General features: G+C 49.0%; 1 protein-coding gene across 1 annotated transcript in view; it reads left to right on the top strand.

Annotated features, from left to right (window-relative positions):
- FARP1 (FERM, ARH/RhoGEF and pleckstrin domain protein 1) overlaps window positions 1-22313 on the top strand; it is a 308381-nt gene that overhangs the window by 277247 nt on the left and 8821 nt on the right. The window contains exons 17-20 of the mRNA XM_027557856.1: window positions 9488-9569; window positions 14893-15130; window positions 17220-17350; window positions 22224-22292. Of these exons, the coding sequence (XP_027413657.1) occupies window positions 9488-9569; window positions 14893-15130; window positions 17220-17350; window positions 22224-22292 (520 nt within the window). The remainder of the gene's footprint in view (window positions 1-9487; window positions 9570-14892; window positions 15131-17219; window positions 17351-22223; window positions 22293-22313) is intronic.

The following is a 22313-nucleotide window of genomic DNA, read 5'->3' on the forward strand; positions in this document are numbered from 1 at the left end:
TCTTTAGCCACAATTTTTTAAAAAATAGAAAAAAACAAAATCATAGGGAATCTGATGCAGAAGAAGACGAGACTTCAAAACAGTGCTTTGCACACAAAGGTCACCATGTCTGTGGGTTCTCTGTGGGCGCCCCCAAGGGCTTTCCTGAATTAGCTCATGGGAACCTGAGAGGCAGGCAGGTGAGCCTTACGTGACAGGTGTTGGCTGATTGAACTGCCTCCATTCTGACCCAGTCAGCATTCACGGCCAGGCCTTGAGACGTTAAGTTGAATGTTAAGACCTCAGTTTGAAGCTAAGAGTACCATTTTACTCCCAGCAGAGCTTGGGGGTTCAGAATGCAGCTGGCCTGGGCGGGGGTTACCTGTCCAGGTGCGTTGCCACCTGAAGGCAGACGTCACAATGCAGTTTCAATTCTCAACAGCTTCCTCATTCTTGGAGGTGCTTTTCAGCTCCCATTGTTATTTCCCTTGACTGCCCTACTGCTCTGTGAGGTCCATGGGCTTTGTTTTAAACAGGTGGGAAAGTAGAAACAGGCTTTTTTTTTTTTTTTTTTTACCTTTCTTAAGTGACCCAGTGAGGGGTGTGGTAGGCGATGATCCCGGCTGGTCAGACACTTTGATCCCGAGGTGGAGACCTTTGACGTTAATAAACTCCATGTCTTCTCTGGCCTGTGCTTGAGCTTGGGGTCGTCAGGAGCCTGGTGACCGGACAGCCTGTTGTCAGGAGCTTGGTGTGCGCCGGCGGCTCCTGCAACAGGGCGGGAAGAGGCACTGTTCATTTTCCTCGTTCTGTGGCCACCACCCCCAAAGGTCGCTCGCTCGCCCTCCAGCCAGGGCAGTTTCTCACAGTGTCCTGTTGTGGTTGGTTGAGTCAGGAGCACACGTGTACCATACACGCAGACACGCCCCCCCACCCCCGGCCTCTCTTCTCAACCCCAAGAGTCCGCCTCCCCACACTTCATCTCTGGATCCCCGAGGATGGACCGGACCCTGGCCACCATCCTTTTGAGAGGTGGCCAGTGGCAAGTGGTTCCTGCCACACCGTAACGTGCTGGCTGACTCTGCCACGCAGGTCGTTTATATGACATGAAATCTTTGTTCCCCCCGAAGTTGATGACTGTGGACTGTTTCCCACATCCACATAAAGGAAAGGATCTGATTTCCATGTTATTTTTGTTGTCGCCCAAGATCAAAATATTTGTAAAGGTTGACTGCAGAGAAGCCCTGTAATTATTTCATGGGGGAATTAGTCCTGCCTCACACACTTTGTTCATGGTTGGATTAATTCTTTCGTTCGCCAGCTCCTGTCGTTGCCATAGTGCATTTACCACCGGCAATGACAACTTTGCTCATTTAGAGTAAAATCAGCTGTGCTGCCTTGTCTCGTGGAACGAACGTTCTCGTGTGACGAGGGATCCCACTGCCTCACAGGCTCGCCATGCTTCTGCAGCTCCAGCCGTAATGAGTTTTTTGTCCTGAAGAGGAAGTTAGGGTGTCGACCCTGCATGTCAGAAATCCCCAAGTCATTCTCGAATCCAGCAGGGTCGATGAACCGCATTGATTTTCCACCTGTAAAATTGACTTAGCCCAGCTCAGTAAGCTATGACTCCTCCCTCCCTCCGTCCTCCACCAACCTCCATCTTTCCTTCTCTGAATTCCCGAGACGTTTACTAACCTTCCTGTGTCACCCGCCCATCCTGGCTCACCTAGAATCTCAGCTGCTGATGCACGAGTCTGATGCAGATGCTGATGCATCTGCCAAGACTGTGGTTTCCTCCAGGCGGACCTGCTCCTGGGTCTCAGAGTTTCGGGTGGAAGTCCAGGTGATGCGTGCCTGTTAGAACAAATTAATGGTTTCTCGTTGGTAAACTGCATCACAACTCTTGTTAAGGCTCATTTTTATTTAGGGCTTCCCTGATAACTCAGTTATCAGGAGAAATCTGCCTGCAATGCAGGAGACCCCGGGTCGATTCCTGGGTCATAAAGATTCCCTGGAGAAGGGATAGGCTACCCACTCCGGTGTTCTTGGGCTTCCCTTGTGGCTCAGCTGGTAAAGAATCCACCTGCAATGCCAGAGACCCCTGTTCGATTCTTGGGTTGGGAAGATTCTCTGGAGAAGGGAAAGGCTACCCACTCCAGTATTCTGGCCTGGAGAATTCCATGGACAGTCCATGGGGTCGCAAAGAGTCGGACATGACTGAGCGACTTTCACTTCACTTCATTTCACTTAAATTCTTTTATGCTTCATCTTCCACAAAGATTTTGAGACAGTTAACAAGTAGAAAACAATACAAGATAAGGATAAGTGAAGACATCGAAAGTGGACTGTCCCATATGGTAGCCACTAGCTACTTGGAGCAGTTTAAAATAATTTAAAAATTCAGTTTCTCAGTAACACAAGCCACATTTCAAGTGTTATTAGACCCATGTGACTAGTGGCTGCGTTTAGGGCAGCAGGCATAAAACACATTTCCATCATCATAGAAAGTGCTTTCTCACAGCATCGAGAGGTACAAACTATTGGGTATAAGATCGGCCGCAGGAATATATTGTACAATATGGGGACTGGAGCCAATGTCTTGTAGTAACTGTGAGTGGGTTGTAACCTTTAAAAATTGTATTAAAAAGAACGAATAGTACTCATTACACCAAACACAGGGCCCACCACACAACACTTGCTCAAAATACTTAGGAAACAAATTCATAAAAATGTCTTGGTTTCCTCTGGGGTAAATTGTAAAGATGATTTAGTTTGTTGTTGTGTTTCAAAGGCTCAAAGCAGAAAGGCGCCTGGCAAATGATGATGGACCGTGCTTTTACACTTAGAAAATCTGTATTCACATGCAAAGTCTGCAGCATGTTAATATTAAAAATAAAATACCGTTAGTGCTTCCCACCAGGGAAGCTGTCCAGAGTCACTGAGGTTGTATTCAAAACGCAGGACTCAAATCTGTTCCCCTGCTTCAGGCAGATCTACTTCTCTTGTGTAAAAGCTTTTGTTTGAAAATATTTTCACTGGCTTTTAAAAGAAGGTTGTGCAAAAAAGGTTTAAAATCATTACTTTCAAATTAAACCATGAAACTCACTGGAGACAAGGCAGTGTGATCTACCTGGAAAAAAGCTTGGAAGAATACACAGTGGAAGAAAGTTAGGGCAAGATATGGATCATGGATATACAATGGGGGGCAATACACTTTTTAATATAAGTTAATTTAAAATTTCATCTTTGTTTCAAAGGCAAGAAAATCACTTTAAGGATGCTGGGATCTTCCCACTGTGTCCTGCCCAGACTAAGCTTCGCTCCCTCCCCCTGGGGGGCCAGTGGTGGCTGGTGATTGTTTCCTTTGAACACGGGAGTAAAGTTGCCTGTTCCCAAGCATATGCAGGAGCTATTTTTCTTGAATTGTCTGCCTTGCTCCTGTCTTTGTAGCCCACTGTGCTTGAAGAGCAGGCTACCTTTTTGTTTGTTTGTTTAGAAAAATGGAAATGATTTTCCCAATTGCAGGTGGATTTCTGCTGGAACGCAGGCCGCTGATGAGTTTGAAAATGCCCTTCTATTGTGCTCTGTTTTAATGCATGGCCGTCAACAGAGCCAAACCCAGCTCTCATCTGGTGCTATCAAGCCTGCCTGTGAGTGGGCTGTAACTCTCGTGCCTCATATTGAACTGGACCTGGTAAACTTGGAAGAAGAAAAGCTATAGCTTCAGGCAAATCTATAATGTGTGCATAGCTGACAAGCACAAGGTAGCTGAGGGCTTGAGGCTGCTGTGTCTACCTGAGCCAGAGGACAGGATGGTCGCGTACCTGTCGCTACCGGGGGCAAATAGTGTCCCCCAGCCCAGCAGGAACGCCTCACAAATGCCTTCCCTGCAAGTGGCAGTGTGAATTAGTTCACATTCATGAGGTTTCTCCTCCAGGGATTTCAAAGGCTATTGAAATTCATCAAAGAATATTGAAATCCACATCTATTACATGCAGCTAATATATACACACACACACATATGAAATCTATTACTCTGGCTAATTTGTTGCTTTTTGAACCCAGCTGCCCTTCCTGCCCTACATATTAGTGGAAGATTTGTCTTTACTCATTTGCTCACTTACATATTCTTTTATTTAGATACACATAGACATACAGATACATAGATGCATAGCTTCCCAGATGGTGCTAAGATAAAGAACCCGCCTGCCAATGCAAGAGGTCCCCTGGAGGAGGGCGTGACAACCCACTCCAGTATTCTTGCCGGGAAAATCCCATGGAGAGAGACGCCTGGCGGGCTACAGTCCATAGCGTCGAACAGAGTCAGACACAACTAAAGCAGTTTAGCACAATAACAGCACAGATACACACACACACACACACACACACACACAATTACAGCCTCTTTTCTTCCCCCCACTTAGAATCATAGGAACCACAAGGAATGGTAAGAATTAGGGCATGATGTTTGTTTTGCAAATGAGGCCTAAAAATTCACAAAGTTAAATCTGTTTTCTTGGAGTCAGAGAGTACCCCCGGCCCAGAGCTGAGTTTAAAAAGTCAGCCCTTTTAGCTCCAAGATATGTGGTTTTGCTTTTATGTTTTAATCTAATGAGCTGAGTCTTTGCTTTGTTGTGAGAGGGAGGAAAGGGTGGAGCCTTGGTCTGTCTGTAGTGGTGAATGAAACGTTTACAGAGGGTCTGGAAGAGTCAGAGATTCTGCGTGTGTGTGTGTGTGTGTGTGTGTGTTCAACCTTGTGCTGAGACAACACTTAGTTGTGCCCTGGAGCACGTTAATCATGGTGCACAGGTCAGAATTCAGCATCTGGGAGGCTTCTTGGTACATGGGTTTCCAGTGCGAAATTGTCAAAAGAATTTTCCGCTGCATTGTTGCACAGTAATTAGCCAGACAGTGAATACACGGCCCCACCTTCCCAACAAGGACCCTTTTCTTGTGAGGTTAACATCCAGAGGCTGTTCCGGAAAAGCTGTAATTACTTTTCCATGTTCTCCATAATCAAGTGAGCTTTTAGCTCTTTACAATAAGGCCAGTGCACTGGACTTGTGGGTTCACTGGCGTTCACATGCAGAGGAAGCGTAAGCGTGATGGTAATTCTCTATGGAGCAGCCGGGGCACAGGTCTCTCCCCCTTTCCTGAGGACTGACTCCATGTTCCACCCCTGCTGAGTGCCAGCCTGGTTTCATCGCGTGGCCTCAGTCTGCCCCTGCTCAGTGGATTGACTGGGCACAGAGGATCCGTGATGCCATCCCAGAGCAGTTTCCCAAATGAAATAAAGACTCTGAAGACCGAGGGAGACAGATAAGGTTCTGCTGGCCAGCCAAAGCAGGAAGGAAGGTCCCCCTTGGCGTCTGGGTTTTAGCATCAGTGCACTTCTCTTTTGATAAAGAGTTGGTAAAGGAAGAAAGGAAGTGAAGTCAATCCAGCTTGGCCTCCATCACCACTCCCTGCCCCTCCTCCCTGCCTGCTCCACTGCTCCTGGTTTTCCGTGGGTCAGGATGCTGTCTGTGAGAGACAGAAGATTGTTCACTACCAGTGGGAGCCGACACCCCCAATTCTCCGCCCGCCCAGTCCAGAGCATTCTCACTAAAATATCTAGATGATGTCCTTTGGATGAACTGAGGACCTGTCTCATGTGCATTGCCAAGTGGCACGCCCATTTGGAAGTTCGGGGTCATGACTTAGGTTCCGAGATGATAGCTGCATACCTGGAAATCAAGCATAAGTTGTGTCTTCCCTCTCTTTATTGAAACCAGGCTGTTCTAGTTCAGCAGTTCGGTCCTTCTTTGTTGTTCAGATGTGGTGGAGAGGGAAGGAGAATTTCCCAGCTCCTAAGAGAGCTTCGCCGTGATGCTGAAGGTGCGAGGTTGGGTGGTTCTAAACACCAGGAAGCCTCCGTTTCTGGCAGGAGCTCCTTCCTGCGCAAAGTGTGCAAGCAGAAGCAGCAACCTGTAAATTCACAACTTCACCACGCACTCACACAGGATCCACAGAATAGCCAAATGATAAACATCTCTGTTGTGACCCAATTAAGAACCGTTCACCAAAGATCCAAAGATACCACACCCCTGTAGCTGATGGGGTAGAATAATTTCTGATCATGAGCAGAGAGCTGAATGCTGTCTCAGGAGGAGAAAGGGAAAGTGTCAGCTGCTCGGTCATGTCCAGCAACTCCATGGACTGTAACCCACCAGGCTCCTCTGTCCATGGGTTTCAACAAGCAAGAATACTGGAGTGGGTAGCTATTCTCTTCTCCAAGGGATCTTCCTGGTCCAGGATCGAACCTGGGTCTCCTGCATTAGCAGGCAGATTTTTTACCATCTGAGCCACCAGGAGAGTCTAGTCTAAGTCAGAGGCTGGAGCGTTCTCCACTGAGGCTGCTTTGGGGGGATGAGGGAGGCAGACCAGTGTGGATAACTGAGGCTCCTGGCTTGAGGCTGAGGCAGGACAGTTGCTTCATTAAGGAACAAAATGGAGGAAGGAGATGAGATTTTGGCAGCAAGATAAATACCTCTGTGCAGAATCTCTTGAGTTTGAGATTCCTATGAGGTGGCTTCCCTTGGAGCTTAGTTGGTAAAGAATCTGCCTGCAATGCAGATTCCTGGGTCAGGAAGATCCCCTGGAGGAGGAAATGGCAACCCGCTTCAATATTCTTGCCTGGAGAATGCCCATGGACAGAGGAGCTTGGCGAGCTACAGTCCATGGGGTCGCAAGAGTCGGACACGACTGAGTGACTAAGCCACCACATTCACTGTGTCATCTTCATATCCACCACCATGAGGTCACTCAGGCAGCAACCTCTGAAAGTCATAAAATACAGGGCCTGGGTCAGTAACTACATAGTTCATTGAGGTTAGATGTGGCATCGTGAGTTGAAACCATGGAGACTAGAAAGGCTTGCTTAGGGAGAGGTAGAAATGAAGAGAGAGAAGATAGCCAGGGATGGGTTCTCAAAACACAGAAACAGATTAGAAATGGCCTGAAGAGGAGGGCTTGGCAAACAGGACTGAAGATGTCACCTGGAGAGAAACCAGAGAGCAGGGCCAGGGCATTTGGGACCAACCAGCCGCGAGTGGGTGACCAGGAGCAGGAGTGGCAGTACTTCCTTGGTGGATTAGGTAACTCAGAGGTCAGCGGCAGTGTTGCACAGAGCCATTTCAGGCAGCGGCGAGAAGAGACGCCATGCCTTAATCAGAAGAGAAGTGCATAGTAATTGAGGCCATCGGCCAGCTTGTTTGTCTTGGCAGCTAAGAGGAAGCAGAAGGATTGAGGAATTCTGCATCGGGGTGGAAAAGAATGGAATAGGTTAACAAGACGACAGCCCTTCTAGAAAAACAATACAGATGAACTTATTGGTAAAGCAGAGACAGACACAGATGCAGAGAACAAGTGTACCTCGACACCAGGGGGAGAGAGAGAGAGGGTGGGATGAATTGGAAACTGGGGCTGACATAAACCCACTACTGTGGATAAATAGGTAACCACTAAGAACCTACTGCAGAGCACAGGGAACTCGGGTCAGTGCTGTGTGGTGACCTAAATGGGAAGGAAGTCCAAGAAAAAAAAGGGGGGATATGTTCCTACGTGTAACTGATTTATTTTGGTGTACAGTAGAAACTAACAGAATTGTAAAGCAACTATATTCCAGTAAATATTAAATGAAAAAGAGAAAGACAGCCGTAGAAGACCCTGGCAGGGGCTGGGAACATCGTGGGCACCCTCACTGCTTTTATTTTATAGAAGCTTTAATGCCCTGATGGGTCTGGCTGCTTGTCTCTGCTGAGATGTAATTCCCAGTCTACGCTCAGTTATAAACGGTGGAGTACGTGGCGTTGTCACTGCTTGGTGTCGGGGGAGGGGAGCTGGGAGAGGAGCCAGTCTTCCTGTTTGTCTGCTCCGACGTTTCTATCCCCTTCAGTGCTAAGTCCCTTCAGTCGAGTCCGACTCTGTGACCCCATGGACTGCAGCCCAGCCGGCTCCTCAGTCCATTGGATGTTCCAGGCAGGAATACTGGAGTGGCTTGCCATGCCCTCCTCCAGGGGATCTTCCCAGCCCAGGGATCGAACCCGCATCTCCTACATCTCGGGCATTGGCAGGTGGGCTCTTTACCACTAGTACCACCTGGAAAGCCTCGCTCAGTCCCTTCCTCCCTGCCCTCCTCTCCCATCCTGAGAGCCTTGCTGTGTGTGAGGTTGAGCAGGTAGTTCTGGAAAGCTCCTAATGCCGAGAGGAGGGGATCATCCCTCCCGGTGCTGGAGGCTTCGGGCAGCAGCGCCTGTGGGTGTGAATTACTGTCCTCCACACTCAGGGTGTGGGTATTTTCCTCCACCCTGAGCACGTCTCACCTCCCTGCCCAGATTTTTACCTTTTTTTCATTTTTAGTTTGTCCCTTTTCCTTAAATTGGCTTCTGGCTATCCTGAACAGTTGAAGATATTAGCCAGGTTCGTTGTTGAAAAATCATGTTTTAATTTTCTCTGGGAGATTCAGCGGGTTAATTGGCAGATATGCACAGGTATGGTGGCTAGAAGTGTATAGGCTGGGTTCCTGGGCTCAGGTCCAAGCTCCAGCCTTCTGATCACTGACATTAGACATGTTGCTTGGTTTCTTTGTGCCTCAGTATTTAGCTGTTTAAAGAGGGTGATGGTGGTACCTGGTCACAAGGCTGCCAAGAGGATTCAGTGACTGGTCGGTGCCTGTAATATGCTCAGCACTGTGTGGTCAGTGCTCAGTAACTGAAGCTGCCATTATTATTAATAATATTTCTTTACTCACTGCTGTTTAAGCCCCTAGATTATCAATATTGGATACAGCCTAGAGCCAAAGAGAAATTAATATATATACCCACATGCTCCATTCAAAACACCCATGTCTTTGTCTTCCACCACCCAGCATGTCCGGGGGACCCCTGACCCATCTGAATACCTGGGACCCCATCCTGCCCTCTTCTGGGTCGTTCTTCACATAGCCACCTCTGTAAGGGGGTCTCCTGCACGCCCTCAGTTATATTTTTCTCTTGCCAAGGGCTTTTCACACAGCCCTTTGTCTGCTTCAGGTAAGGACTCTTGGGAGCAGAAACCTTGATTTTTGAGGCTAAGCCTGGCTTCTTACAAGTGTCTGTTAGTCCCTGTCTGTGAGAAGGAATCAGTTTCATGAGCTTGTTCCTGCAAGTCATCTCCTCGTTGTTCTAACGCTGAGAAAATCACCCAAGCGTGGATGGAAAAAGAAATGTAAAATGAGATCAAATTAAAGTGAACAGATGTGGCTCTTCCCTGCCACTTGCAGAGCACAAGTGGACTTCTTTGTCTGCAGGAGGACTGGGGTCATTTTGAAGTCTCCTAGCGCCGATGTCCTGTGAGACAGAGAAAGGAAAGTAGAGATAGGTCAGCAGATTGGAAGACGTGAAGGTTGATGGTTTGTCACCTGGGGCTGGCACGTTGATCCGTCATGTTGTCACTGCTAACGCTTTGGTTTCCAACCCTTTGCTCCCAGGGAAGGCCGCTCGAATGCCCACATCAGAGGAGATTACCAAAGAATCGGAGATGTAATGCTGAAGAACATTCAGGGGATGAAGGTAAGCTGCTGGTGGGGGAGGGGAGGTGGGGCGGGGCTCCCCTGGGAAGATAACTCAGACTGTGATCCCCACCTGTGATTCGAATCTGCATATAGCACAGCCTTGGGGGAACTCCTGCCTCCTCTGGATAATTTTATTTGGCGGCGTAAAAGAAAATCCAGTTCAGTACTTTCCCAAAGCTCTGTGTTGTAACCAGAACAACAGGTATTCTCTATGAGTCATTTGAAAAAAGCTGTGTAGACAAACATTGGTTGACTGAGCATTTCACTGGTAGTCAGTTGTTTTGGCTTCTTCGACAGAAATATTGGATTCAGAGCTATGTAGGAATTCCAGGCAATTCTGTGACTTTCAGTCAGTTTATAAGGTAAATATATTTTTGACCATTAAGTGATATCTGCAAGCTAAGTTGCTTCAGTCGTGTCCGACTCTGCGCGACCCCATAGACGGCAGCCCACCAGGCTCCCCCGTCCCTGGGATTCTCCAGGCAAGAACACTGGAGTGGGTTGCCATTTCCTTCTCCAATGCATGAAAGTGAAAAGTGAAAGTGAAGCGCTCAGTCGTGTCTGACTCCTAGCAACCCCATGGACTGCAGCCCACCAGGCTCCTCCGTCCATGTTTTTCCAGGCAAGAGTGCTGGAGTGGGTGCCATTGTCTTCTCCGTAAGTGATATCTAACTGACACCAAAGAGTGAAGGTCTCCCAAAATGTCGGGACAGTGAACCATAGTCTGCCTCTTGTTTGAAATCTTCCCACCTCTTAGGTCTGAAATTTCATTTTTGCCTTTTGCTCGAATCCATTAGTAATTCCTTTAAAAATGGAACATTTTAACTCACACAATTTATCTTTCAAATATGAATACATCTCTGTGTGTGTGAGTCACTCAGTTGTGTCTGACTCTGCAACCCCATGGACTGTAGCCCGCCAGGCTCCTGTGTCCATGGAATTCCCCAGGCAAGAATACTGGGATAGGTAGACAAATCAACCCTGAATATGCATTGGAAGGACTGATGCTGAAGTTGACTACTTGATGTGAAGAGCTGACACCCTGGGAAAGACTGTGATGCTGGGAAAGAATGAGGGCAGGAAGAGAAGGGGGTTACAGAGGATGAGATGGTTGGATGGCATCACTGACTCAATGGACATGAGTTTGAGCAAACTGCAGGAGATGGTGAAGGACAGGGAAGCCTGGAGTGCTGCAGTCCACGGGGTTGCAAAGACTGCGTCCATGGGTCAGACACGACTCAGTGACTGAACCACAACCTTCATTCCCTTCTCCAGGGGATCTTTCCAACCCAGGGATCAAACCTGGGTGTCCTGCATTACAGGTGGCTTCTTTACTGTCTGAGCCGCCAGGAAAGCCTGAATACATTTGTAGTTAACGTTTTAAAGCAATCTTCCTGTAGCTCAACCTCCAAAGCCTGTCTAACAACCTTAACTAATAACTAAGCTTGTTGTTTAATCTCTAAGTCATGTCTAACTCTGCGACCTCTGTCCATGGGATTTCCCAGGCAAGAATACTGGAATGGGTTGCCATTTCCTTCTCCAGGGGTTCTTCCCAACCGAGGGATCAAACCTGCATCTCGTGCATTGCAGGCGAATTCTTTACCCGCTGAAGAAGGCAGGTTGCCTGTCCATCCAGCCATCTTTCACCATCAGTCCATCCAACTATCTTTCCATCTGTTTATATATACCATCCATCCACACTAGCTGAGAGCCTACAATGTCTAAAGGACTTGTGGAGTCACCGTTATTGTCGAGGTTTAAAAGTGTCCCACCCCCTCGGGATAGCCCCTGAGTTCTCCCTGTTTACCAGCTCCCCTTGTGACCCTCCCACGGAAGGGTGCCCTTGCTTAGACTAGACATCCACGCTCCTCTCCGGTCACCTAGCACCTAAAACCTCCTAAAAATAGACCTGATTTCCGCCCAGGGCAATTCTTCCCCCTCCGTCTAGTGAGCTGGCATTTTTGCATTTAATCGGTTTCCTTGGCCGTGCTGGCATTTTAATTACTGTGCCAACGCCGCAAGCATTTATGGCACGGAACTCTGTGCAAACAATAAAAATAGATGGGGAGGCTTAGACTCTGGCAGCGTTTTAGAGAAATTGGTTTTTCTTTTATTTTTATTTTTTATTGTGGCTGTTATTGTTGGTTATAGGGAATTTTTATAAAGCGGGGAGGGGAGCAGCCGAAGGTTCCGGAGAAGTGCCAACGTTGGCACTTCTGTCTGCAGTGCTTCGCACAGGCTCCAGCTCGCAGTCTTTCCTGCCCATCCCCCTACCCGGGCGTCCACCTGCACAGGTGCAGATGTCCAGCAGGGCTGGGGACATCACTGGCTTTTGTCCCCAGACCCTCCACAGGGGATGAGAGAGCCAGCCAGGGCTCCAATCCCGCCTAAAAGTCAGAGGCGCCCAGCTGGTGATCTCTCAGCCGGGCTGAAAGGTTCTTCTGGCAGCGTCAGCATTTCACGGTCCACGCATGCCTTGCGCCTTGACCCTTCCCCTGTCGTCTAGGCTGTGACCTTCCCCCCAGGCCCAGTCACCTCCTGCCCCCTCTCCTTGTTCATTTCCTAGCGCTTCCCTCCCTCTGGCTCTCCGTTCTCTTCCCCATGATTCACCATCTACCTCTTATCCTCTCCAGCCACCATTTACATCACGGCCACCCTGATGAGGCTCCAAACCCGCCTTGTTTCTCTGTGGTTTAGAGAATACAGTCCAGGTTCTGTTCCCTGGACAGTTGTGCCAGATCCCTTAGCCCTCACGCACCCCACCTGATCCTTCATATTCTACTCTGTGCTCCAAGGACCTTGCACCCACCTCTCCAGGCACTCAGGGCCTTGCAAGACCCCTGCCTGAGCGGGATGCCTGCAGCGGTTCGTCTACTCATTACTGCAGGTGGGCAGCGGGCCTCCTGGAGGCGCCGATTGTGTGCATGTAGTGACAGGATGGACACTCAAAGAAAGGGATCGCATGTGTGCGAACACTGCATAGAGCTACATGCATGCACACCCATGCACACATACTGACAGTATGCACACACTGACATGCACACACAAGTTGAGGGTGTGTATAACTGGCTGAATGAATGCTGGACTGTCCCAGTGTCAGCAGCCTGGTTGGGCTCAGTGCTGTAGTTAGACAAGATGAGAGCAGGAGGGGAGGCTGGGGGAAGGATGCATAAGACCCTCTGCACTTGGCTTTGCAACTTCCTGTGGATCTATATGGGGCTTCCCTGGTGGCTCAGCGGTGAAGAATCCACCTGCAATGCAGGAGATGCAGGTTTGATCCCTGGGTTGGCAAGATCCCCTGGAGGAGGAAATGGCAACTCACTCTAGTATTCTTGCCTGGAGAATCCCATGGATGGAGGAGCCTGGCGGGCTACAGTCCATGGGATCGAAAAGAGTCAGACACGACTGAAGCTACTCAGCACAGCACGCGTGAATCTATATATTTTTTAAATCACCAAATAAACTCAACAGGGAGACCACATGATAATGGCTAAGGGGGACAGGAAGTCCAGGAGGAGGAGGAGTCACTAACTCAGCCTGGAGAGCAGGAAAAGACTCAGAGCTGAGCCTGAAGGGGGTCCTTAGGAGCAGAGTGCCCCGTGCCAGGGCTCTGGGTGCTAGAGCCCAGCACATTCAGTAGGTGCTGGAATGAGGAGCAAGAAGCCACAATGAAGGGCAGGAGATATCACTGATCAGGGCCCCATGCGCCCTGCCGAAGACTCCAGAGGTTGTCCTGAGATGGTGGGAGTTCTTGGGATATCCCAAGCAGGAGGCGATGTGCTCGATTGCATTGGTGGAAGCTCCTTTTGGAGCCACTCGAAAGTCAGAGGGCAGAAGTGAAGCAGAGACCCCAGTGGAGACACCCTGGCAGGGGTCTGAACAAGGGCGGTGACCACCAGGCGAAGCCAGGAACAGGCTTGCTGTTTCCAGGAGGTAGAATTGGTAGGTTTTGGCGAAGAACTCAAAACCTGAGGGCATCTGGAATCTTGTCCTGGTTTTTCTGTCTTGAGTAACAAGTGGCAGCACCCATCCTGCGTGAGAGGATCAGGGGGCAGCCTCAGTTCCAGTAGGGTGGGGGGAGTTGGGGGGTTGATTTTGGACTTTTGAATCTGGACTCCTGGATTTTCAGCTCTTTGTGGGCTGTGGGAATGGAGATGCCAGGATTGGGAACCCAGATGTTCTGGGAATTAGCACACAGATAGCCAGCTTCTGGGAATGAGGGGGAAGACAAGGACAGTAGCTACCATAAGGAATTAATCCCTTCTGGAATGCCCTATCAGACTTCTTACCCTGCAGCTGTCTCCACCACTGCCCGTTAAAGGAAAACGATATTCAGCAACAGTCGTTAAGGATGGTAGAGCAGACTTTGTTCTGGACCTTTGCAGTAGGTGCGGGGACACTGCAGGGGGGTTTTACAGTGGGAGAGAGACTGGAATCAGCTCTCAGTGCAGCGGGAATCTACAGCCAAGGATCAGGGCCAGGCTCAGAGGGTGAAAAAGTACTAGGAGGAAACATCAGGGTCGTGAGGGGGAGTTCTAGCTGAACCAATCTAATGGGATTCTTAGGTGAAGACATCATCTGGCGGGCAGTGGCAGATGGAGAGCCCCCCCACAAATGTCAAGGGTGACCAGATTCCCAGGGTGGGGGGTTCTGGTTGAACTGAGCTATAACAGAGTTCTAAAACCGTATGGTACACGGAAGTGTACAGCCCCGCCTGGGAGAAGGTTCAGGAGCCTGACAAAAGTTTGCCCAAGCAAAGGATCTCGGCCAGAAGTAGAGAAGGACCGAGGCTCATCACTCCCATCCGCGCCCCAGAATCCAGCAGAGCAGGTGTCTCACGGCAGATGCTCAGTTATTACACAAGCGAAGGGGAGGGAGCCAAACAGAAACATGTACTTTTCACTATGTGACGTTTATTGGGTGGCCCTGGCCTCTTTGTCATTTTCTTTGTGACATTTAGGAGAAAACCCCAAGCCCCCTGAAGGCACTCCCATTCATTTATTTCCCCTGAGTTTCACCAGTCTTGTTTTAAAAGGACACTTACATCTCTAGTGTTCCATATACATCTCAAATATTTTATGATCCCTGCGTATTTTAAACTGCTCTGTGCTTTTATAGAGCTTTTTTTATTTCATCTTGAGAACTTAAATAGTGAAATATTAAAAGCATGAGATTAAACAAGTGGGATGAGATAATGAAAGCAAAGGTGATGCCTTGGGAGAGTCAGGCTGGGGTGGACCACGTGGCTGAGCCAGACTCCGCTGGTCTCCCTGGCCCCGCCCCCTCCCGGCCCCGCCCCGCTCCCGTGTCTTCCCTACCAGCAACTGGCTGCTCACTTGTGGAAGCACAGCGAGGCGCTGGAGGCGCTGGAGACCGGCATCCGGGGCTCCCGGCGGCTGGAGAGCTTGTGCCGAGACTTCGAGCTGCAGAAGGTGTGCTACCTGCCGCTCAACACCTTCCTCCTGCGCCCGCTGCACCGGCTCATGCACTACAAGCAGGTCCTGGAGCGATTGTGCAAACACTACCCGCCCAGCCACAGCGACTTCAGGGACTGCCGAGGTGAGTGGGTGTGTGTGTTGGTTGAGGGGGAAGTCTCTGGGGTTGTGTCCCAAGCCAGGTAGACTCGCTTTGTAGGACCTGGGCCGGCATTTTCTGTTCCGTCTTGGTCTGTCCTGTTAGGCAGTAATGATTCGCTTCTCTTCTCCATCCTCTTGCCTGCATTTTCTCCTTCTGTCCTGGGTGGTTAGTGCAAAGAATCCTGGAGAAGCTCCACTTAGAGTCCGTCCCTTCCAAAAAGCTTCCATTCACCTACACGGTAGAAGCTCATCACTGTGCCCTTGGATGGGCCACCGGAAATGGCTGGTAATAAACACTACTGCTCGTTGCTGCAGGGCATTCGCGAGGTCACCACACTGAGCATTTCAGGTGTTATCAGCTCTCAGTCTTCGAGAAACGCCTACAAGATACTGGTGAGCTCATTTTACATATGGGGACTGCTGAGACCAGAGAGGTTAAGGAGCCTTCCCAGAGTCACACAGCTGCAAAGTAAACGGCTGGTAACCTAAACCCAGAACCCACGTTCTCGACCATCCTTCCCTACCAGCTGATGATGATATTACTCACTGACTCTTGCTCAGCACCTGGGCCAGGTACTCTGCCAGGTGTCTTTCTCACATTAACACCTTTACTCCTTTAACGACCCCATGAGAGAAGGGTTGTTATCCTATTTTATAGATAAGAAAATGGGCTTCAGAGGGGTAAAACACTGGTGAGCGTTGCTCAGCTGGCCAAAGATGGGAGTTGCCACTCCAGCCCACGCTTTCCCCACTGTGCCACGCATCGTCTTTTTGAATTTACTTCCTCTTCTCGTGTTGTTTGTGGTCTGTTACCGTCTGCGCTCCCTGGCCTGAACTTGTAGCCCCTGGGGGCCAGGACACTCTGCAGCCAGTCTGTACACAGTGCACCCTCTCCAGGGGGTTCTTGACAGATTATGAGACTTTGCACACCCGTCAGTATGTCACGATATGTGTCTCTTGCCTAAAGTATGTAAATTTAATCTTGGTTTTTAGAAAGGCAACCCAAGGGAAGATTTCGTAGAGTAATGAAGACATTGTTCCCTGGTAGCTCAGTTGGTAAAGAATCTGCCTGCAGTGCAGGAGACCCGGGTTCGATCCCCGGGACAGGAAGATCCCCTGGAGAAGGAAATGGCAACCCACTCCAGTATTTTTGGCCTGAGAATCCCATGGACAGAGGAGCCTGGCGGGCTACAGTCCCTGGGGTTGCAAGAGTCGGACACGACTTAGTGACTAAACCACCAATACCACCGCCAATAAAGACACTGGTAATTCATGCAACAGGAACAGAAATGGCTCGAGGCGCGGTTTTGACTTGCTTTAGACAACAGTCTTTAAACCATGCAGCCTCACGCCTTGGCATAGTCCATTCCTTCCGCTTGGACTCCCCACCACAACCTCCTGGTCCTTTCCCTGGCAGAATCCTCCTCCTCCTCCTCCTCCTCTAAGGCTCAAGTCTGTGCCTGACCCTCGAGGCCTCAACCCTGAATGCCCGTCAGTGTAGGGGAGATGTGCCCAATATTGGAAAAGTTAGTTGCAGTTTTTCTTGGCAGCCATCGTGGTAAACACTATAATAAATGAGCGCAGAAGGACAAACCAGGACATGCTGGAGTGTTTGTTGCCCTGAAGTGTTACACTGTCAGCTGGACCCTCTGCCAGAAAGCTCTCTCCTTCACCCGGGATTTTTCTGTGGCCTCTTTGCTCGCTCTGCTCTTTCCAGCTAACAGGGAGGGGAGAAAAATCTCTGCCTTGGGGGCAAAATTCCAGGCACTCTTACCCCCTCGCTGCTGCCCCTTTATGCCAACAAGTAATTCTGACTCCACCACCGAGCTCTGAAGGGGGCACTGACATTTTCAAGATGGTTTGCGGGAAACTAAAGCAAATCAATACATAAAATAAATCACGCAGTTATTATTATCACTCAGAAATAGCGGTGTCTTCCCTAGAAGGAAGGTTTCTAACATGGTTCAGCTACCAGAGGCTATTACCCTGGAGAATTAAGCTTCAAGATGTAAGGGGAAATGACCCTTGTCTGCTGTGACTGCTGCAATTTTTGTGTCTGTTTCCCTCCTCAGCTGCTTTGGCAGAGATCACGGAAATGGTGGCCCAGCTTCACGGTACGATGATCAAGATGGAGAATTTCCAGAAGCTGCATGAACTCAAGAAAGATTTGATTGGCGTTGACAATCTTGTGATCCCAGGAAGGGTAAGTTCTCTCTGTATGCTCTGGAGGTGGAGCCAGAAAGACTTGTGTGTGCTAAGTCACTTTAGGCATGTCCAACTCTTTGCAACCCCATGGACTACAGCCCACCAGGCTCCTCTGTCCCTGGGGTTCTCCAGGCCAGAATACTGGAGTGGGTTGCCACATCCTCCTCCGGGGGATCTTCCCGACCCAGGGATCAAACCCGTGTCTCTTATGTCTCCTGTATTGGCAGGCAGGTTCTTTAGCACTAGCACCACCTGGGAAGCCCCAAGAAAGGCTTGCAGTGACTTACATTGGAGCCTTTTGAATATGGACACCCCAAAATTAAAATTCTGAAGTGGCTTTCTTCCCCAGACAGGGAGACAACTGGGAAAATGCCTTGAATATTACAGTGGCAATTCAGAAATTTTGGGTCAGAAGATAAATGAATCCTTCAACCTCATATTCTGCTTTTTCTCCTTATTGGTTGATATGCTTGTATACTTTTTCCCCACCATATTCTGAGAGGCTTTGAGATTGCTTATTAAACAAAAAAAAATTAGGTAAATGAAGATGGAAGAAAAGGAAAAAAATTTTTTTCAGAATTGGGTAGAGGATTTCCCTGGTGGTCCAGGGTTAGTTCAGACCCCATGCTTCCACTGTAGGGGGCACAGGCTTGATCACTGGTTGGGAAGGGATCCCACATGCCTTGTGGTGTGGCCCCCCCCAAAAAAATAATTGGGTGAAGGGGCAATAGAAAGCAGAGAAATTAGTGCATGAAAGTGTGCTATAAATTCCCATGTAAGTGGGAAAGTTAGAAATTAAAACTGTAGCCAGAACACAGTTCTAGGAGAGAGACACATTTCACTTAATGCTGTTTAACATTTACTTCCCCATGGGGCTTCCCTGGTGGCTCAGACAGTAAAGAATCCACCTGCAATGCAGGAGGCCCAGGTTCAATCCGGAGAAGGCAATGGCACCCCACTCCAGTACTCTTGCCTGGAAAATCCCATGGATGGAGGAGCCTGGTAGGCTGCAGTCCATGGGGTCGCTAAGAGTAGGACACGACTGAGTGACTTCACTTTCACTTTTCACTTCCATGCATTGGAGGAGGAAATGACAACCCACTCCAGTATTCTTGCCTGGAGAATCCCAGGGACAGGGGAGCCTGGTAGGCTGCAGTCCATGGGGTCGCTAAGAGTCGGACACGACTGAGTGACTTCACTTTCACTTTTCACTTCCATGCATTGGAGGAGGAAATGACAACCCACTCCAGTGTTCTTGCCTGGAGAATCCCAGAGATGGGGGAGCCTGGTGGGCTGCCGTCTATGGGGTCTCACAGAGTCAGACACGACTGAAGTGACTTAGCAGCAGCAGCAATAGCAGCAGGTTCGATCCCTGGGTCAGGAAGATCCCCTAGAGAAGGGAATGACAACCCACTCCAGTGTTCTTGGAGAACTTCGTCCATGGAGTCACAAGGAATCAGACACAACTGAATGACTTAACACTTCCACTTTCTCCATGCGCGTGACAGGTAGGTCATTCACAGTACAGGACCACAACATGCTCCCTTCAGGCCAGTGGGCATTTTAAACATACAGGGTAACCTACCTTTTTCCAACTCTCTTCCTAGGAAACAGTCATTGACCAGGAATTAAAAATAGTTGCTCCATCTCATCAGATCTCTATATGGGAACTTTCTCTACCAGCTCTCCTGTCTCAAACTACACCTAACCCAGATTCAGAGGGGCATTTTATTTTAGCTTCTTTGATCTGTCATACCTGCCTTAAACTTCAGACAAATATCCTTCATCCTTTTGGGTATTGGGTCTTTCTGTTGGGAAGCCTAATTACAAAGCTGAGCAGAGTATCAGCTATAAAATGTTGTCAGAAGAGTTATGTGGTAACTAACTGTCTGCTGGAAATTAAAGCTGGGACTTAACTTCAGCTCTGCTGGTGAGAAAATTCTGCCAGGACTCAGCACATCAAAACCCGTGTTCACCCATCCATGCAGAAGCCTTTAAAGCCTTGCAGAATCGGTATAATTTTCTCTTAACTTCGGATGTTATAAAATACTTAACATATTAAATGCTACATTGCAAACAGCATCTGTAAGGAACTTATTTTGAGAAATAGTTTCCACGGTGCTGTGAAAAGAGCAGTGGATTGGAGCAGGTGGCCCTGGGTTCAGTTTCTGGCTCCACCAGAACTGGACTGTCTCACCTACTGGAATGTTCCTTTCATTCTGTAACATGGGGACCATACTTTCTCTGTCATAGGTGGTGTGTGTATTAGTCACTTAGTCCGACTCTTTGTGACCCTATGCACTGTAGCCTGCCAGGCTTCTCTGCATGGGATTCTCCAGGCAAGAATACTGGAGTGGGTTGCCATTTCTTTCTCCAAATGACCACTGCTGCTAAGTCACTTCAGTCATGTTCGACTCTGCAACCCTGTAGACGGCAGCCCACCAGGCTCCCCCATCCCTGGGATTCTCCAGGCAAGAACACTGTGGAGTGGGTTGCCATTTCCTTCTCCAATGCATGAAAGTGAAAAGTGAAAGGGAAGTCGCTCAGTCGTGTCCGACTCTTCGCAACCCCATGGACTGCAGCCTACCAGCCTCCTCCATCCATGGGATTTTCCAGTCAAGAGTACTGGAGTGGGGTGCCATTGCCTTCTCCGCCAAATGACCACAGCCTGCTGTTAATCATATGGATCCAGCCCACAGTTGTGGGAGTTTTCCTTTTGGTAGACGAGAGGTTAAGTTTTTGATTGAGACATAGCTCATCACTCTGATTGAGTCTGAGTGACCCCAGAAGAACATTTAACTCTACGGCCAGGGTCAGAGCAGGTATTAATTAATTGGCCAGCTGAGAGGCATATCAATCGTGACTGACTGAACATGACTTATCATTCTCCCTTTAAAGTAAATTTCCTCAGGGCCAACCAATTAGAACCTTGGAGCGCAGAAATTCATTAAGGTAACCCAGAAATACTGGACACAGGTAATTGGCCACAAACCCAACAGTTGGATTGATTTCTAAAACTAGCATAGCATCATGCCTATGATAGAAAAGCATTTGATTCCTGTGCAAAGATCCAAGGAGGTATTATGGATCAAATGAGACTTAATCTGCAAAACTAACATAGTAAATACGTTACCTTCCTCTTCTCCCACCTACACTCATTTGAAGAGACTACGTATACGCTTAGTATAACGTAACTGAGTGCGCAGCACAGCCGGCTTCCCAGGGGGCTCGGCTGGTAAAGAATCCGCCCGCAGTGCGGGAGACCTGGATTCGATCCCTGGGTTGGGAAGATCCCCTGGGGAAGGGAAAAGCTACCCACTCCAGTACTTTGGCCTGGAGAATTCCACGGGGTGTATGGTGCCTGGGGTTGCAAAGAGTCGGACACGACTCAGCGACTCTCGGGTTCCCTTTCACACTAACAGCATTGTACAGGGCACAGACTTGTTTCACCAGATGTGGGCTCTATTCACCCACTGACCAGGTGTGGGCAAGTTCCTTACTCATTTTGCTCCTCAGTTTCCTTATCTGAAAAATGGGGATGAATTTACAGGCTTGTGCATGGACCTAATATAAGCAGCCAGCACATGTCAGGAACACACCGTGTGCTAATAAATCATTATTGATGGAGCTGAAGTCAGAACTGGGGTGCTGGGTACACACTGCAAGACTGGCCTTATCTGTATGTTCTTCTGCGGGTCAACCAGCTTCATGACCCCTCAGTGTTTCAAGTCAACCCTGACCCAAATGGGAAGGAGGGATCCGAGGCCCTCAGAGGGCCACGTTCTAAGGTGGGCTGTTCCACACACTGAGGGCTAGTTGATTGTCTTTTAAAAATTATCGAAATTACCTGATGAGTGGAAAGACGGCTCCAGGAGGTTTGTCTACATGTGGAATTTGAAAAATTGAAATTTATAAGTGAGCATCTGATGTTCACGCTCCCTGCAGTCTAATTCCTAACACAGCTTTCAGGCATAATCCTGCCACCCTTTTGCTGGGGTCAGGCTGAGATGGGGGTGTCACGTCCTGGAAGCAGGATTTCTTCCAAGGCAAAAGACCCCAGCACAGTCTGGCCTGAGCCAGGGCCGAGTGTGTTTTCTGTCCTAGGCATTGTGTGCCCAAAGAGTCCTTCCAGGAGTGCAGTGGGGGTTCATTTGGTTAAAACTCAGAGGCCTAGACTTTGTGAATTTCGTTCCAGAAGGAAGCCGATGGAGCTTAAGGATATTAAGGGCCTTTTCTTTTTCTCCTATTTTACAAGGGCTTGAGGTGGGACGGGGGCGGGAGTGGGGGGGTTGTTTTTAATACTTTTTAAAATTTTATTTTGTTTTTAATATTTTTTACTGATTTGTTTAGTCAAGCCAAGTCTTGGCTGCAGCTTGCAGGACTTTTGTTCTTTCTTGCTTGTGGCTCTTTAATTCTAGAACACAGTTACTAGTTTTTGATAACCAGCGTTTAAATTGTGAAGATGATCCCTCTACTCATAGTTCTTGCCTATGGCATATCTCTCATCCTTGGTCCCCTGTTGCCCCGTTGTATCCCTCCTGGGTCCTTGGTCACCTCGCAGCGGAAGCCCGCAGGGCCTGGGGGTGAGGTGCACGGTGACAGGTTCCAGTACGAAGCTGCCCATAGACCTCTGACCACCGGCTTCCCGTCTGGTACTGGAGCTGAAGTTAGCCTCGGCCTTGCAGGTTGCTGGGAAGGGGAGGCGCTGAGAGGCAGCACAGCTGGGCATTCAGTAAACCGGGGCTGTGATCGCTACGATTTTTAGCATGAAAGGGACCGTGGTGGGTGGAAGCATCTCACATGGCTGTTGAATCTTCACGGACACAGGTCTGCAGGCTCCGAGCCAACTTGTGGGTGTGTTTTCTCTGCAGGAATTCATCCGCCTGGGCAGCCTCAGCAAGCTCTCCGGGAAGGGGCTTCAGCAGCGCATGTTCTTCCTGGTAAGTGGTGAGAGCCGAGCT

The sequence above is a fragment of the Bos indicus x Bos taurus genome, chromosome 12 (assembly GCF_003369695.1).
Source record: "Bos indicus x Bos taurus breed Angus x Brahman F1 hybrid chromosome 12, Bos_hybrid_MaternalHap_v2.0, whole genome shotgun sequence".
Classification (NCBI taxonomy): domain Eukaryota; kingdom Metazoa; phylum Chordata; class Mammalia; order Artiodactyla; family Bovidae; genus Bos; species Bos indicus x Bos taurus.